This window comes from Lytechinus variegatus, chromosome 7, assembly GCF_018143015.1.
Source record: "Lytechinus variegatus isolate NC3 chromosome 7, Lvar_3.0, whole genome shotgun sequence".
NCBI classification, from domain to species: domain Eukaryota; kingdom Metazoa; phylum Echinodermata; class Echinoidea; order Temnopleuroida; family Toxopneustidae; genus Lytechinus; species Lytechinus variegatus.
In genome coordinates, this window is record NC_054746.1 from 18,720,544 (window position 1) to 18,734,799 (window position 14,256).

A 14,256-nucleotide genomic window follows, 5' to 3' on the forward strand; every position below is an offset into this window, starting at 1 on the left:
TCTGGAATGCGTTACGAAGACAAGTTGACCTGAGGCCGAGCTGAGCGAGCTGTGCAGGTTGCAGTTATTGGAGAACCTGCTTTTTAACATGAATGATAAATTGTGGCTTTTATGACCTTTTACATGTTTGTGGATAGAGATTTGACTGATTAGATCGTCACCCAGGATCACTGCGCAGATTTATAGAAGGCCTATTGTACCAGTGACTACCGTACCTACTGACTGGTAAGACTTAGTTGCAGTCCCACTCGTTGATTTTCGCGTTTTGTCCAAACTGATAATATTGTGACATCATGCCTTTTTGGGATGGGAAGATTGGACTGAAGACAAGTGCTAGAGAGAAAATTTCGGGCAGTTATTTTAAGATAACTTAAACTCAAGATAAGGCTAAGCAATTTTTTGTGGAGGAGGGGGAGAATGCTGGACAAAGCCCAATATTTTTTTTAAGTAAAGATTGCTACAGTCCAGTCCAAAATCAGATAGAAACTTTTCCATCAGGGCTCTCATCCAATGAACAAGGCTATCAGGGTTTTATTTTGCTGGCAAGCACTTAGTAGTCAAGGCTCAAGAAATAACTATTTTTAGCTTCTTTTCTTTTAAATTATTATTAGCTTATAAAGTTATATCATATTTGAGTTTTTTTTTCATTTTTTCCTTTCTATTTTTTTTCTTGACTTTTGCCTTTTTTTTCTTCTTTGATGTTATTTTCTCTTTTTGTTCCTGTACTTTCTGTTCATTTTTTTCATTATTATGTTTTAAAATCTGATCTGTAATTGTCATTAGTTACAGATCTGCAACATTAGACTTTAAGCAGCAGCCCCATGTTACTGTACAATATGAATTTCTCAAGACAATATAATAATGGATGAGAGTGAATCCACAAATTGCAAGAGTGAGAGGAAGAGCTGCTGATAGTTGCCAACTTCTGAACAGTACATGTTATATTAGATATTAAATATATTAACGTTATGATGAGGAAAAGAAAGACTTGATTATGAAGACAAGTAAGCAAGATTAAGAATACAAGAAAGAAAGAAGTAATGGAGGAGAGAAGATTGAGGAAGGGAGATGATTATTAATAAAAACATGTAAGCAAGGAAGAGGACTTGTAGGTGTGTTTATTGTTATAGTTACCTGTAAATGCACTAACATTGACATGGTGAGTCTGAGAAATATCACTAACTCCATCCAAAATTATTTGAGTTTCTCTTGGATAAAAAAACTTATACACACACACCTTTAAGTTATTTTTAAAAAGAAGGTATTGTTTCATTAGGAATAAATTCCTGAACATGCTGTAAAATGAATAGATTAGTCTATTATTATTAAAAAGTAATAAGCAAAATAAAACTAATATTTAGGGATATCCCTAAATAAATGTCTTGAAAAGATACTGGAACTGGGCAAATAATCAATTATAGGTGTAAAATATTCATATATTATATAACATATACCTTGAAACATACCTTGTTGCGGGCGTAAAGTTTGACCTATGAAACTTGTTTGCCCCTTTCCTCCTTCCAATTTCTTGATTTCTTGATTTCATAAAGTCAGTATAGTGGAAAAAAACTGGAACTAGTTGTATGGAATGTGTGCTTTCAGCAAGTTAATAATGAAAACATGGGCATGTAAAAGATAGGTTTGGGTTAAACTTATCCTTATTCGGCTTCCAAGATTTCTGCAAGTTTGACTTGAAAGAGTTTATGGAAGTGCTCATCACTACTTGGCTTGGCAAGTTATTCCACTCAGATACTACTCGATGTGAGAAAGAATTTTGTCTTTTTTGAGTATTTGCTCTAGGTTTCTCGATCTTATATATGGGTCAATCCACGTCAAATCAACCAATTTTCAGACAATTTGTCACCCGACCCTCTTCGATTTTCTTTAAACTCGCACCAAATGTTGCCCCAAGTGTCTGACGGAAAAATCTGAAATATTTTGCCCCAAGGTCAAATGGTTGCTAAGATACGGCCTCCCATAGCAACCAATGCGCACACAACAAAATTATTTTAAATAAAATTGCCTATATTTGATTGACTGCTGCAGCAAAGTTTGATTGATTACAGTCTTCATTTTAAGTAAATTGGAAGAACTTTTTGGTCTTAACATGCAGAGTATACTGTAGCGCGGACCTGTCAACCGGATTTCGCACACGAGGTCACCGAAAATGGCGTTAAGCATCCGTGTCAATGATTTCAGAAGCATGTTTGGAGGCTCATAAATCCAAAACTAAATTAACTTAGAACCAAATATTATGCACATTTATGGACTTTCAGATACTCAACAGAATTACAAAAAATTGACCCAAGAGTATGTGTCGTTTTCCTGTAGGGCGCCCTCAAAGTTGGATTTTTTTCAAAAGATGCCAAGTTCAAGGTCACGGATCACCTCCCGTCCCATTGAGGAGGGGGACCAATTTCAGTGTTTTGATAGACATTTACCCATATTTTCAAGTGTTACTTGAGAAATTTTGCTACCGGAATGTTTAGGGGCTGATTTGCGCATTCCAAAATGGTCGTAAACACCCTAAAATTGATGTTAATGACACATACATGCTTTTCAACACTTTTCAAATTGTCATAACTCAAAGATGAAGAGCCCAAAGACATTGATATCTTCTGTGATGATAGTCTGTAATTAGTATTAAAAGAATATATCTTAAGAAATAGTTTTTATTGTTGGTAATGACCTTGAAAACACACCTAAAATTCAATAAAAACAGTAAATTGGTTATTTTCCAGAATCAAATGGCATTAAAAATGGTGTTTACATTGACTTTCAAATGGGTGTCATTTCAATACAAAGGGTGAGCTTAAGCCAAAACTTGAAAGACATGTTCAACTTTTGGTCTACTTTGAGCAACATAAAATATTTGAACTCAAAACCATATCATTTGACCTTGAAATTATTCCAAATATAGCTATTTGTTGCTTCATAAGTAGCATATTCAAATTGCGCGTGTACATTGTACTTTGCAACACATTTCAAAATGGATTTTCTCATAGAGAGAATACCTGATCAGGCTGATATTTGCAGTATAAGTATTCTGTAATGGGTTCTTGGAGGATCTACAGATTAAGTACCTATTCTCTCATGACAATGACCTTGAAAATACAGCTGAAAATCATAAAAATCAATAAATCATACAATTTTCATTAATAATCAAGTGTTTTTATCCACTTTTAATTGTGTGTTATTCCATCTTAGATTGTGAGTTCATGCTGATAATTGCAAATCATGTTCCACTTTTGGTCTACTTTAAGCTACATAAAATATTTGAACTAAAAACCATATCATTTGACCTTGAAATTATTCCAAATATAGCTATTTGTTGCTTCAGAAGTAGCATATTCTAATCGCGCGTGTACATTGTACTTTGCAACACATTTCAAAATGGATTTTCTCATAGAGAGAATACCTGATCAGGCTGATATTTGCAGTATTAGTAGTCAGTAATGAGTTCTTGGAGGATCTACAGATTAAGTACCTATTCTCTCATGACAATGACCTTGAAAATACAGCTGATAATCATGAAAATCAATAAATCATACAATTTTCATTAGTAATCAAGTGTTTTTAACCCACTGATGATTTTCAGCTGTATTTTCAAGGTCATTGTCATGAGAAAATAGGTACTTAATCTGTAGATCCTCCAAGAACCCATTACAGACTACTTATACTGCAAATATCAGCCTGATCAGGTATTCTCTCTATGAGAAAATCCATTTTGAAATGTGTTGCAAAGTACAATGTACACGCGCGATTTGAATATGCTACTTATGAAGCAACAAATAGCTATATTTGGAATGATTATTAGGTCAAATGATATGGTTTTGAGTTCAAATATTTTATGTTGCTTAAAGTAGACCAAAAGTTGAACATGTCTTCCAAGTTTTGGCTTAAGCTCACCCTTTGTATTGAAATAACACCCATTTGAAAGTCAATGTAAACACCATTTGAATGCCATTTGATTCTTAAAAATAACCAATTTACTGTTTTTATTGAATTTTAGGTGTGTTTTCAAGGTCATTACCAACAATAAAAACTATTTCTGAAGATACATTCTTTTAATACTAATTACAGACTATCATCACTGAAGATATCAATGTCTTTGGGCTCTTCATCTTTGAGTTATGACAATTTGAAAAGTGTTGAAAAGCATGTATGTGTCATTAACATCAATTTTAGGGTATTTACGACCATTTTGGAATGCGCAAATCAGCCCCTAAACATTCCGGTAGCAAAATTTCTCAAGTAACACCTGAAAATATGGGTAGATGTCTATCAAAACAAAGAAATTGGTCCCCCTCCTCAATGGGACGGGAGGTGATCCGTGACCTTGAACTTGGCATCTTTTGAAAAAAATCCAACTTTGAGGGCGCCCTACAGGAAAACGACACATACTCTTGGGTCAATTTTTTGTAATTTTGTTGAGTATCTGAAAGTCCATAAATGTGCATAATATTTGGTTCTAAGCTAATTTAGTTTTGGATTTATGAGCCTCCAAACATGCTTCTGAAATCATTGACACGGATGCTTAACACCATTTTCGGTGACCTCGTGTGCGAAATTCGGTTGACAGGTCCGCGCTACAGTATACTCTGCATGTTAAGACCAAAAAGTTCTTCCAATTTACTTAAAATGAAGACTGTAATCAATCAAACTTTGCTGCAGTAGTCAATCAAAAATAGGCAATTTTATTTAAAATAATTTTGTTGTGTGCGCATTGGTTGCTATGGGAGGCCGTATCTTAGCAACCATTTGACCTTGGGGCAAAATATTTCAGATTTTTCCGTCAGAAACTTGGGGCAACATTTGGTGCGAGTTTAAAGAAAATCGAAGAGGGTCGGGTGACAAGCATTGGTTGATTTGACATGGATTGACCCATATATGTCCTCTAGTTCTGGAGTCTTCATTGAATTTGAAGAATTTAGAAGTCTCTAGATCGTCAGTCTCTTGAGTTATTCAGAACACTTGGATAAGATCTGCTCTGTGATGCCTCAAAACTCAAACAACATGTGTTGTGGCATGCACCTGTAATCCAAGGTAGACAGGGGAAGTTTGCAATTTGATGCAGATGTTTGAGGTTTGAGAGCTGGTCACATTTTTTAGAATAGGGACATTATGTCGGTCCCAAACGTAAATAATCATATCTGATAGGTCTATCGTAATTTTTTCTTGCATATTTTTAATGCAATGTGTTCTGTTATTACTATAACTTTCTAGGGTTTTACAATGACTACTACTCAACCCACCAAAAAGCTTACAAATGACGTCGATCGATGCGTTGATGAAGCGATAGAAGGACTCATTGCTATAACACCGGGTATCACCAAATTAGCTGGTCACCGAGTGGTTTTGCGAGATGATTTGAATGATGTTAAAAAGAGTGGAAAGGTGACGTTACTTTCTGGGGGAGGCTCTGGCCATGAACCAGCCCATGCAGGTAAGGATTGTTGAGATGGAAATTTGAATGAATATAGAGACTACTGTAAAAAGCTGATGGACAAATGGAAGGGAGTGAAGTCATACAATTTTGATTTTAATGATTCATTAATAAGGATCTCCCAAAAATACAACGACTTAAAGAAAGCTGCTATCACCTGAGTAATTTTTCATGAAACGCAGGTGATGGGTTATAGTCAGTGATATTAGTAAAGACATCCCCAGCAATTAAATTGAAATGGTGAAATGGACCCACTCTCTCCTACTGTCTCGATACTGGACTTACTAGATCCACTGTCAGTGCAGGCTGCTACTGTGCACACATTTCCCTACACATATCATTTCGTACACATACATCCATGTGTATGGGGGGGAGGGCACAGTCATTAGAAGGCGAACACCATGTTCTTCCGCATACTTTTTACATCCCTTTATGTACGTGTATTTATACATACTTTTCTGGACAAACAAAACTGTTTGCTTTGCATCCATATTTTGCCTACCTTATATATTCCTGAACTATAACTCAAATATTGACACCATTTCAAGTATGAAAATGAGGCTTTTTGAATAAAATCTCACAAAGTTAATATTTGCCTTTAACCTCTGTACAGAACTGAGTCTCAATTTAGCTTGTATTTTGACCCTGAAGGGCTAATCATATCATATTTTGTCCCTGTGCACTTCCAAAGAAATTCAAGGCAGTTTGGTAGGATGTGCAACACTCATCATAAAAGTTGGTAAAGCAAAAAAATTGCTAAGATAGCCTGCATTCAATGCTTGGTGAGATACACCCTTTGATGGGAAGAATAAGATACCAATGTAGTTTGTTCTGTATTCATTATGCCCAGAAGCCCATCACAGAAATATTTGTGATCAAACACATCTCCAAAAATCAATCACAACTTGGTTTTCAACCAATGGAAGAGCTGTGGTCTATTGGTTCTGACTCTGGTCTTGTAATGAGAGGGTTGTGTGTTCAAATCCTACCATGGCCTAGCAACCTTTGGCAGGGTGTTAATCCATATTCTGCACTCTCTCTGTGCTAAATGGGTACCTGGTAGGATGTAAAAGTCATGATAACTTGTCGAGTACTATGTGCAACTCTGTGCCTCAATGGCGAATGGCTGAAAACATTCCCCAGGGAGTGGAGAATGTGCATACTGTACATTGTGTGTGTGTGTGTACCAATATAGTTTTGTTATGCATTGGGTTTATTTTTTATTTTTTGCTTTTATCATTTGCATTCATCATCCACTTCAGTGATCATCTCATTGCTCTTGTGATATGTTGTAGGTTATGTAGGACGTGGAATGTTGAGTGGTGCTATCGCTGGATCTGTGTTTGCTTCACCCCCTACCAGCTCAATACTAGCAGCTATACGGGCTGTTGGTACGGATCATCCAGGTAAGATGACAATGGATTCAGAGTCCTGTTTTATAAAGATTTGTTATCATAACACTGCACAACTTCTATAACAAGTTAACTTTCAGCCAATTAAATTGAATGATTTCAGTAGCTTTTAACTGTTATTGCAAGTTTGTTTGTAAAAAAAAGTTTATGAAACAGGTCCCAGAAGTAATGCTTGAGAATTATTAGGCCAGAGGTCTGCCTCATAAATTTATTTGCTGTATTTTGCTCTGCTTTATAGCATGATGGTTCATTTGAGGTGTTGCTTTAGGCCCTTTGAAAGGTTTGGGTTAAAAGCTATTTGTAAATTTAAGTAATATTTCATTATTAAAGATAAATTCCAGTTTTGGTAACGATCTCTAAATGACTTTTTACAGAACCTAATATAATGACCACCCAAGTGTCTGTTAGTATGAATAAAAAATATGTGCCAAAGGATTCTGGAAGAAATTGCTGAGAAATAAGCAAAATAATCGCGGATTCTGTCACTTCCGTCGGGTCTTTATTCCAGCAATTATGATATACTGTCCCACGTGTGCCTATCTGTGTTGGCGATCTTCAGTGTGATCGTATTTCAGCTTAGATTTTATGATTTCACAAAGTTTAGTTTATGTAACTGTACCAGATCTAGATCCACGATGATATAGTCATACTTAACCTTGGTTTTTACAGACTTTCTCATGAAATCAGTGTTTTACTGCAACTACTATCATTTAGCTATGACAAATTAGAGTCTTGTTTAAGTTTTTAAATCTATTTACTCAATTAGAAATGTGCAGATGTTGGTTACCATCTTTATGGTAACAAATATGGTATTAATTTAAATGATACTGGATGGACAATCAGGTTTGATTAAAGAGCCAATGACATTAATTAGAATGAGATGATGCAGTCACATTTCAGTCAGATAACTCTGTAAATATCCATGCAATGCAGGGGTGTGAGAGTTCAGATTTTCATCTGATTTCAGATTTTTTTGTGTGATTTTCAGCTTATTTTGGCTTTCATCTGTGCAAAAAGAATGGGAGCTCTTTCTATTTCAGACTTTTTCAACACTCTTCAGCTTTTTTCAGATCTTTTTATTTGTGATCACTCACACCCCTGGCAATGCAAGTGGCGCAATGAACACCATACATACAGTACAAGCGGCTAAAATTGATAACACGAACTAATACTTCTCACAGATACCTGCTCAGAATTTATGCATTATTAAAGGCTCAAAAAAATTGTTTTATCTTTCATTAATGTTCATGTTTCTTGTTCATTTTTTTACTTTTGCATTACTTTATACTTTGAAATAATGTGTTTTCCCTTACCATGCTAATGAATTTCACGCCCAAATGTAAACATTACAATTTCAAATTTCCATTTGATAGTCCATAAATATTTTAATTTATGTACGTATCCTCATGTGACCAAATAGCAATCACTGATGGAGCGTTCCCTACTCACATTGAATGACTAGAATGACTGGGACGTGGTGATGAGAATTTAGGTTTCTGTTTCTTTATTAAAGCCTGGCTTCCGAGTGTCCACTCAGCCTGTTTCTCCAATTCATCAGTTCACCAACCACAGTCATACCAGGGAATAGAATAATTTGTTTGTATATATAACAATAGTACTTTATTAGTAAGTGGCAACAGATTATTTGGTAGCTTATCATAAGCTATACTCTGTGGCTTTCTTATTACCGGAGATAGTATGACCACATAATCTCAGTTTAATGACAACCTGAAGACACTACAGGTGGCACTGGAATAACTGGGCATCCTATGTGGCATTTAATGTTTAACCTCTGTTTAACTTTACAAACATCCTCAATTTTAAGCTGGAACATTATTGATTGTCAAGAATTATACTGGAGACTGCATCAACTTTGGAATCGCCTTGGAGAGGGCCAAAGCGGAGGGCATTCGAGTAGAGATGGTAGTGGTCAAGGACGACTGTGCTCTCGCAGGTCAAGAGTTAGATGATCGGAGAGGCCTGGCTGGAACTGTCTTTATTCATAAGGTATGATGGACAAGATCCTCATAGTTGTGATATTTAGTAGTGTTTCTATAATATTCAGTAGAGTGCTGAATCATGTTATTCATGAGAAATCATAAGAGAAAAAAAAGAAAAGAAAAATATAATAGTATAGTGGGAAAGAAATCAGACCAGAAATACTATTATTTCCTGCAGTCACAAGTTGGTTTTGATGTACATTAAGTATCGTCAGATCTTTAGTTCATGAAAAGGGTCATGCATCTGATTATGAAAAGTATAAAGTAAAATATGACTGCTATTAAGTTCTATAGTGTTATGAAATCAATACTAAATGTAGGATGTTTAATACAACTTCTTTTCTTTTTTAATTTCACCTCCCTACTATTTGGTGACAGCAGTGGGATGAAAACCCTCACTATCAATATTGACTAGGCCTGGAATGAATACCCTTTTTGCCATTTGATTGTTCACCCGGGTAAACAGTTGAATAATTTGAACAATCTAGTTTCCTGGATTATCAGAAATTTACTGATAAAAAGTTTACCTTTTCACATGACCGACCAGTGTTCACACATAATGAGCGAGCTGACACAGTTGAGTGTCCCAGTACAGTGCCTATGAATGATGCATGATTGCTGGAACAGCCATAATTGTCTTGATAAAGTTACAATGTTTGGAATTCATTAAATTTTATATTTTATCTTGCATTTTGTTGTCCAATATCAAAGATTATAGCTACATGTATGTACTTTTGGTAATCGGATGTCTCAAACCAGATATCAACATCTGATTTACATTTGATTAGTGTAAAAAGTAGTATTTGGTTCCTGATAGTTGGTAAAATGATCAACTACATTGATTGTTTGAGTATTACTCCCAGGCCTAATATTGTCTTCAAGTTGATTCATCTGTGACGGGCAATTAAATCATATTTTCTTTGCTTTGTATTTTGTTGTAAGATGGCAGGTGCAATGGCTGAAAATGGTTTATCATTGGATCAAATAAAACAAACTCTTGAATCTGCCTGCTCTTCATTGGGTAAGACTTTAGATAAGTAATACATTTTAAAAATCTTTGTAAAGAATAGAAAAATAATTGAGTGTGGTTTTTAGTCAGGCCAAATTATTTTTATTGTAACATATTTTTATTGTTTGCCTTGCAGTTCTAGTTGTGAAAAATGTCTAAACTTTATTATGTTTGTGTTCCAGAAGTTTGTAACCTATGTCTGAAAAGGTCTAAGATAGAAACAAGTGATTGTTGATATCAGTGCATTGTCAGGAATATTTAGCACAACAAAGGAAATGTCATAGGTAGAGATTGGAGTGGAAAGGGGGAAACTGCCCCTTGCCCCCTTCCCCATTCTTAACAAAGTAAATCAAAGAGGCAAAATATAAAATGAAGGAAACAGTGGGAGAGATGTAAAGAAAGATGACCCTCTGGGTCTGCTTGCCCCTCCCCTTATCAGAATATTATGCGGGTGTTACCCCTGACATCAATGGTGCCATGAAGATCGTAATCATCCATTTTCTTATCCCTTCCCATGACAATACAGGGACTGTCGGAGTGTGTTTGTACCCCTGCAGTGTACCAGGAGCTGGCCCATCATTTACTCTTGGTCCACAGGAATTAGGTCTTGGACTTGGTATACATGGAGAAGCAGGGATCAAACAAATACAGGTGAGTATACTAAAATGAGGGTGGAAAGAAGATCAAGTTGGGAGGCTGGTTACCAAAATAGAACTTGAATACCCCTCACTGCTGCACTTTGTCCATGAAAGTGGTTCTGATCATTATTCACAATTCATCGTTGGAGGAGACTGAAAATTTTGAATTATTACCTATTACTTTTGGGGTCGAGTGACCCCCCCCCCCACTGGTATATGATTTGCTGACCCTGCCTGTTGGGTAAATTGCCAATTTGTCCACTGCCGACTTGTCCACTAACCGCATGGTCTAACTTCATTTGTCTAATGCCTTTCTGCCCATCAACATGTCGTCTAACAACCATTTGGTCCAATCATCACTTCGTCTACACTCCAGTTGGTCTATGATCATTTCGTCTCTCAACCAGTTGGTCTAATAATCGTTTTATTTTCATTCATTTTGCCAAATCATGCTAACACTAATTTACTTAAATCTGTCAACTTCCGTTCCTGATAGATATCAAGTGCAAATGAGGTTGTAGCTACCATGTTGGATCACATGAGGGACTCTACAAACAACTGTAGACTGGACTTAAAAACTGGCGATGAGGTTGCACTTCTAGTAAACAACCTAGGTGGTACATCAAATCTTGAGATGTCCATTGTAGTTCACTCTGCACTTCAGTATCTTAGTAAGTACATTAATTTTTCAGAATCTGCGGAGTGATTCATGAAACACCTTGTCAATGATTTTCACTTATGAAGTTAGTCAGGGCCAATCAGATGTAAGGATTTCAATAGCTTGTAACAATTGATAGCAAAATCACTGACTATTTTGTGTTTCATGAAATGCTCTCCTGTTGTTCCATTTGGCAAAAATAACACCGCTTTACTTAATGCTACAGCAGAGCTGCCAAGTAGTACTGATTTTCAGTATTTAGTACTGAAAAGTGAGAAAAAATACTGATAGTTTAATGTAAACTTCTGATAGTTTAATGTAAAATACTTATTTCTAAAGTTTCAGCTTTATGTGTTGTCCTATGGTATTTTTTTTTAAATACTGATTTCCTCACCGAAATACTGATTTTCAACTTTAAAAATACTGAAATGTTCTTTTTCAGGTTGGCAGCTCTGCTACAGTGTTTGCGTTAGAGATTAAATTTAATTTTGGGTGTGTATTTTAATTATGGAGCAAATTGTTTCAAAGTGATTGTGGAAGGCTGTACGTTGATAATGCACCTATTGACTGGTGTTTGCTGTAAATACCCTAAGATGATAAATTGATTAACTTGCTTTGAAGGTCAGTTGCCTTGCTTGCAAATAAGAATGTGTGGGACTTAACCAGACTTGTCAGCCCAACAGTTTGCGTTATTGCTTGTTAAATTTTGAATGCGAGACCATTCCTTTGCAGTGGACCACTTTTCATAATTATCTTCCAAACACTAAGGAAAGAATGTGTCAGCTCACAGTGATTTATTTCCCGCAAATTTTCTTTATCTTTAAAATTCAAACACATGAAAGACATGAAAGAAACTTATTGAAAATTTAAAATAAGTGGAAAATATCAAAAAGCTCTACAAATTCTTCAGTTTTATTAAACAGAACCTTTATGAATTTGTGCATTTCATAACACTTGTGACACCTACAAAAATTACTAGTATCACGAGAGGCCTACTTTTCCAAGCGGATCAACATCTTTATGAGGCAAGTGAGACTTGAAAAAAATACAGAAACATCAAACTGAATGAATTCAAAGCACTGAGAAGAAGGATTGATCAGTAAAACTACAAGTGAGAACCCAAGAAATCTGTAATTGGGTGCAGATTTTATGAAATGCATGAATCCAAAGAGTAAGATTTTGTACATGTATTTATTTCAGATAATGCAGGAGTGAAGGTAGAGAGAGTGTACTCTGGTTGCTTCATGACATCATTGGAGATGGTCGGTATCTCACTAACTATCCTCATCCTTGATCAGGATGGATGCCTTGCTTCGTATCTTGGTGAGTTTTTGCCACAGCTGTCTTAAGAAGGTGTTACAATCTGGCCCTCGTCTTGCAAAGAGTTACGATCGATCCGATCAATCATAACTCCATAGAAATCCATCGGTGTCATAATTTTTTCTACAGGAAAAATGCAAAGTGTCTTTTGTAAACAAAAGGGAACACAACAAATTGTCAAGAAAACAATGAATGTATGAATATACATCATATCTAGAATTTTTTTTTGAACAACCATGCATTTTAGATGTGGGCGTTGCTGGCTTTCTATAGTTGAGATTGATCAGATCAATCGTAACTCTGTGTAAAGCAGGGCCCATTCATTCAGTTTGTTCAATATGAAGAATTTTTATTAAAAAAACCTGAAATACAACTCACTGTTCCAATGCATCGCCAATCATTAATTGACTTCTGTAGGCAAATGATTAACCCATTAAAAGGAAGAGCCTTTTAATGTATGGTTTAGAGGTATTTTTATTCTAATATCAAAGCTATTTTGGGTAATTATTAAAAGACGTAAAGCCTTATTACCCAGCTTCTATTCTTCAAATTGGCAACATTACCATTTTCCTTTCAATGTCGTACTTTCAACACTTGATTCAATGGTAGAATTGAACTGAATTATAATTCTTCTTTTTCAGCACTGGTTCAGGTATGATATTTCATTTATAATTTTGAGTCTATCACTCTTTCTAACAAATTACTAAAATGATAGTCTCCCGAAGGAAAAAATGCTTATTGAAATGTATCAATGATTTGAAATTAATGATGTTTTAGTGTTTTGAATGTGTTTAGAAATATGTTATATTTATGTCAGACTATATCATTCATTGTCAAAATGTATTTATTATCACATAACTGATATTTTTTGCAAGTTTTGTTCTTGCAAAGAAATGAATGTTTATAGAAGAAAAGAAATAATGCCAAACAAACAAACTAAGATTAATTTCCTTAATTCACAACTTGGCCATTTCTTCTCATCATCAATAGACCAGCCAACCTCAGCTCCTGCATGGCCTTCTGTTTGTCATCGTCATGGTAACATATCACTTGGTAAAGAACTTCAGGTTCCAGAGCAGGATTCATCTGTATCTAGTTCTGTGACAAGCAAAGGAAAGAAAATGAGTAATGGTAAGCTTTTCATCATTTCAATAAGGAACTTACTGCACAAGCCATTGTATTCAGGAGTTTTTAAGCCGCTGTGCTGTAGCCACATGGAACAATGCCATCTCAAATCCTAAACTTCCCTATATAGACACTTCATCTTTATCAAATTCAATTTCAATTTATTCAGTGTCAATTTCATTTATTTTATCCAGGAAGAAAGTCTCATAATATTTAGTCACTTATATGTTCTCATGACAATAGGGAATAATTTTTGTCTCACCTGCGAAGCAAAGTGAGACTATAGGCGCCGCTTTTCCGACGGCGGCGGCGGCGTCAACATCAAATCTTAACCTGAGGTTAAGTTTTTGAAATGACATCATAACTTAGAAAGTATATGGACCTAGTTAATAAAACTTGGCCATAAGGTTAATCAAGTATTACTGAACATCCTATTAGAGTTTCATGTCACATGACCAAGGTCAAAGGTCATTTAGGGTCAATGAACTTAGACCATGTTGGAGGAATCAACATCGAAATCTTAACCTGAGGTTAAGTTTTTGAAATGTCATCATAACTTAAAAAAATATATGGACCTAGTTCATGAAACTTGGACATAAGGTTAATCAAGTATCAATGAACATCCTGCATGAGTTTCACGTCACATGA

At 35.4% G+C, this 14,256-nt stretch overlaps 1 protein-coding gene across 1 annotated transcript in view; it reads left to right on the forward strand.

The window, feature by feature from the left end:
• The window catches only part of LOC121418649 (triokinase/FMN cyclase-like), a 24,120-nt gene continuing 9,864 nt past the window's right edge, over positions 1-14,256 (forward strand). Inside the window, exons 1-9 of the mRNA XM_041612627.1 lie at positions 1-225; positions 5,227-5,446; positions 6,742-6,852; positions 8,684-8,865; positions 9,801-9,879; positions 10,394-10,518; positions 11,002-11,176; positions 12,364-12,486; positions 13,474-13,614. Of these exons, the coding sequence (XP_041468561.1) occupies positions 5,236-5,446; positions 6,742-6,852; positions 8,684-8,865; positions 9,801-9,879; positions 10,394-10,518; positions 11,002-11,176; positions 12,364-12,486; positions 13,474-13,614 (1,147 nt within the window). The 5' untranslated portion in view covers positions 1-225; positions 5,227-5,235. The remainder of the gene's footprint in view (positions 226-5,226; positions 5,447-6,741; positions 6,853-8,683; positions 8,866-9,800; positions 9,880-10,393; positions 10,519-11,001; positions 11,177-12,363; positions 12,487-13,473; positions 13,615-14,256) is intronic.